Source organism: Manihot esculenta, chromosome 7, assembly GCF_001659605.2.
Source record: "Manihot esculenta cultivar AM560-2 chromosome 7, M.esculenta_v8, whole genome shotgun sequence".
Classification (NCBI taxonomy): Eukaryota; Viridiplantae; Streptophyta; class Magnoliopsida; order Malpighiales; family Euphorbiaceae; genus Manihot; species Manihot esculenta.
The window spans coordinates 18,994,931-18,997,145 of NC_035167.2; the positions used below are offsets into that span (position 1 = coordinate 18,994,931).

The 2,215-nt window shown below is 38.1% G+C and overlaps 1 protein-coding gene across 1 annotated transcript; it reads right to left on the bottom strand.

Annotated features, from left to right (window-relative positions):
* Positions 1–598: 598 nt before the first annotated feature.
* On the bottom strand, positions 599–1,989 carry LOC110619607 (phospholipase A1-IIdelta). The gene has a single exon (XM_021763117.2). The coding sequence runs from the start codon at positions 1,917–1,919 to the stop codon at positions 678–680; it is 1,242 nt and encodes a 413-aa protein (XP_021618809.1). The 5' UTR covers positions 1,920–1,989; the 3' UTR covers positions 599–677.
* Positions 1,990–2,215: the final 226 nt, after the last annotated feature.

Genomic DNA, 2,215 nt, shown 5'->3' on the forward strand with positions numbered 1-2,215 from the left:
AGATGATTCACCACCCCACATTCAAAGTGTGACCCATGATATTAGGACAATTGCCCAAGAGTTTGAAGAAATCAGTTTGTGTGACCCATGATATTAGGACAATTGCCTAAGAGTTTGAAAAAATCAGTTTTCAGTGGGTCAAGCATTCTTGTAATTAAATAGCAAACTCTCTTGCTAGACATGCTCTCAAACACAACCTTCTTCTAACAAATCCTGTTTATCTAGTTAATTTTGTTTCTAATGTTTTAGATCAGGGATGTTCTCTTGCCACTAACAAAAATTTTTTTTTTAAATAATTTATTTTATAAAACAAATTTCAAATATATTATTATTAAATCATGAAAGGATTTTATTGTTTTTAAATGAAAGTTTTTCAAATAAAAAAACTATTTTAAATAAAAAAAAAATTTATTGATTTCGTGTGAAATTCTTACAAAGGTTAGAAGAAGCATGATGATTTTCATTAAAGCCCAGATGACACATTCTACAAGCCACATATCGACATGGAAAGCTCCACAAAACATGTGATACAATAACCAATGGGAAAAGCTTGCAGGCTGCTGTCGGGTGTATACACCCAGCAACCAAAATTAGGGGGAAATTAAAGGAAATCAACACAAGAGGACACCAAGTCCTTAATCTCCTTTTTTTTTTTCTTGGCAAGAAGTCTATAGCAGTCAAAATTCAGGGACCGGCTGGTCCTCCACGTCCGGAGAACTTGCTGTCCATTCTCCATCTTCTCCTCTGATCATCCCTTTGTTCTTCTCTACCCACCATGATCCTGGCACTAGAGACTCGTCTTTCAAGAACTCACATGACTTGTTTACCAAAGCCAAACTTCTCTTTACTTTCAGCTTGAACTCTCCATTCTCACCGTTCCACCCTGCCACTATATGCAACATCGCCTGCAAATTATGCCAGTCACTAGGATTCCTTGAGTCCTTCAGGTAAGGAGATTTCCTGGTATCAATTTCAAGCTCCGTTCCTGTATAAACATAACCTAGAAGTCGTCCTGGATAGTGTGTAACAAGATCAATCTTGTTCTTTATATGCAAAACCTTGAGATTTGGATAATTGTTCACTCTTGCGTTGAAGGCTTTGTTTCCAACTTGTGGGCTGCCAAAGACAAAAGCAGCTACTGGGATATCAGTGATACCATTTTCCACAAGATCAAAAGCAGCTAAAATTGATAAACTAGCTCCAAGGCTATGCCCTGTTAAGATTATGCTTAGATTATCATCTCGATATTGCTCTCTCAACTCATTAACCTTGGTCAAAAGCTGCTTCCTTGCACTTAATTTCGTGAATGGCGATTTTGGGCTATCAGAAATATAAATCGTAAGCCAGCCTAGCATCACCTTAGGGATTTCCTCTTTATCATCTTCATCATCGCTGCTACTATTATTCTCTCCAAATATGTGGCTACTTTCCCGTAGCAATGGTTTAGCGGATTGAAGCTTTGTACCAAAAATGTTAACCCACTCATAAAACCTGCTGGTTCCACGAAACGCAATGTAGATTTCACGCCGGCCAAGCACTTTGGTGTATTCGTCAGAGGTAACAGCGATGTAGCCGATCCAGTTAGATTCGCGGTCCCAGCTCTCCCGGGACTTTGACTTGAGAAAGAAAGCTTCAGGGAGGCTGACACGTGCAGTACCGTAGAGGAAAGAGGAGACTTGATAATTTTCAGCATCTTCAAGCATCACCTTTTTTAAGAAGTTTTTCTTGCCGTAGCGGCTGGTACCGCAGTACTTGGAGTTCTGATCGTTGTTGAAGGAATCGTAGGTGGCCTGGCAGAAGTCGCCGCAGCGGAGAATGAGTTGTCGAAGTGTGAGGTGAAGAGGGTCGAGGAGGTTATCCCAGTTGTTGCAACCGAGGATTTCAGGCCATGATGGTTGTTGTTGGTTTGGTGTTTCCATGGCGGAGATCAGGCAATAAAACTATGGATGATGAGCTGGAAATGGGTTATTGAGGATTCTTTTGTTTGCTTTTTATTCATTTATAGCATGGATAAAGGTATAAATTATGAGTAACTATAGTACGTAATGCCAACGTAGGGAATTTCTATTGAGTTTAATATAAATTCATGTATATTAATTAATGAAAATTGATTTTTTTTTAAAAATTCATGTATATTAATTAATGAAAATTAATTTTTTTTAAATGGAGATCGGAAGAGCAAAATTATGTGCTATTACAATCAGGTTAAATATAT